General features: G+C 64.6%; 1 protein-coding gene across 1 annotated transcript in view; it reads right to left on the bottom strand.

The window, feature by feature from the left end:
- Positions 1-5: 5 nt before the first annotated feature.
- Positions 6-1,569, bottom strand: part of DPH1 (diphthamide biosynthesis 1) — a 25,551-nt gene continuing 23,987 nt past the window's right edge. The window contains exons 11-12 of the mRNA XM_031060616.1: positions 302-445; positions 6-107 (exon numbers count right to left, since the gene is read on the bottom strand). Coding sequence (XP_030916476.1) covers positions 6-107; positions 302-445 — 246 coding nt within the window. The remainder of the gene's footprint in view (positions 108-301; positions 446-1,569) is intronic.

Below are 1,569 nucleotides of genomic sequence, written 5' to 3'. Positions count from 1 at the left end.
GCTGACTAATCCCGGGCTGAGTCACGGTGGCGGCGGGGAGCGCTGCGGCAGCGATTCCCCACCTCCCCTCGCCGAACCGGAGAGCCCCGACGGGGCGAGCGCCGGTGCTGCGTGGGGAAAAAAAACAAGGAGGGGGACAGGAGGGGGACACCCCCATCCAGCAGGGGGTGGGAAAGGCGTTTTGGGGAGTTCTAGGGGGGTGGCAGCACCTCGGTCGGTGGAGGATGCGGAGGTGCCGGTGGGGTTGGGAGGGGTTAAATCTCTGAGGCGCTCTGCAGGTATTTGGGGGTGTGAGGGGTACGGGAGTGGGGGGGGTCGTGGCTTGAGGCCCCCGGAGCAGCGTGTGGCCTTGCAGCAGCGCGGCCTGGCGCAGCGGCGGATGCTGGCGGGCGCGGATGCTGCTGTCAATGACAACGCCGCTGTTGCTGTGGTTACCGGTGTGATGCTTCGCCAGAGCAGAGTGAGGTCAGACGGCTCCGGCAGGAGTGGGGGGCATGCATGGATGGATGCATGGATGGACGCACAGGTGCTTAATGGGAGAAAGGATGCTCCCAAATCCCCCTGGATATGACTCTAAGCCCATCTTGGGGGGTGCTGGCACTTGGGAAGGAGCAAGGGGCCAAAATTAACTCACCCGTGAAGCCACAACCTTCTTCTGTAGCACTGATGGTTTTTGGGGGACCCAACGGTGGTGGGAGTGAGGGCCAGCCCCCATTGTGAGGCTGGAGGGGTCAGGGCAGCACGGTGCTGCAGTGAGTTGCTCGCCCCATGTACTCTAAACTCACCCCCCACCACTGCTTGTGCTGTCCCATTGTCCTGCAGGGCGCTGGGGTGGCACCCGTGGGTGATTGTGACACTGCAAGGACAGGGGCTCTGATGAGGGGGCACGTGGGAGGTGCTGCTGAGGACATTGATGTGGGTGAGGGGTGCAGGTGGGCAGGGGACACCCCCAGGATGGTGCCCAGGTCTGGGGACCCCTGTGCAACCCCTTGCCGTGGCGGGGGGCTCAGACAGCCCCAAATCAGCAGCCCCGTGGTGATGCCAGGATGGGGCCACGTTCTGGCCTAGCAGGTTGGTCAGGAGCGATGGGCACCCTGGATTCCCATGTGTAATTCCATCCATTCCCTGGATGGACCCCTCTGTCTGGGGCAGGGGGTGCCCCACGCCGCAATCCTGGGGGACAGAACCCTCGGTTTGTGTCCCAGTGGGTGCACGGCCCCTGGGTCTGGCAGCAGGTGGAGAAGGGATGTGGGGTGCTGGGTGCTGCCCCACCGCTCTCCTCGAGCAGCCAGGGAACGAGGGGGGGCTCCGGAGGGATCGTGGGGAGGGCCAGGGTCCTGTTGCAGCCCGGACCCCCTGCCCGGCTCCGGGCCGCTGTCCTCCCCCCGCGCCGATATAAATAGTAGCGTCTTCCCGTTCCCTAAATTTCCTCGCTGACGTAGCGCTCACGTCATTGTGTAGGTTGATGCTTTTCTATGAATGAGCCGAGATCCCCGTTACTACGAGCCCGATCCTATAAAAGCCCCGCGCGCTGCGGACAGCGCAGCACCGACACCGGCGCCGGCCCCG

Source organism: Geospiza fortis, unplaced genomic scaffold, assembly GCF_000277835.1.
Source record: "Geospiza fortis unplaced genomic scaffold, GeoFor_1.0 scaffold425, whole genome shotgun sequence".
NCBI lineage: Eukaryota > Metazoa > Chordata > Aves > Passeriformes > Thraupidae > Geospiza > Geospiza fortis.
Note: the sequence above shows the minus strand (reverse complement) of the source record. Positions and strands in the feature narration are given on the sequence as shown.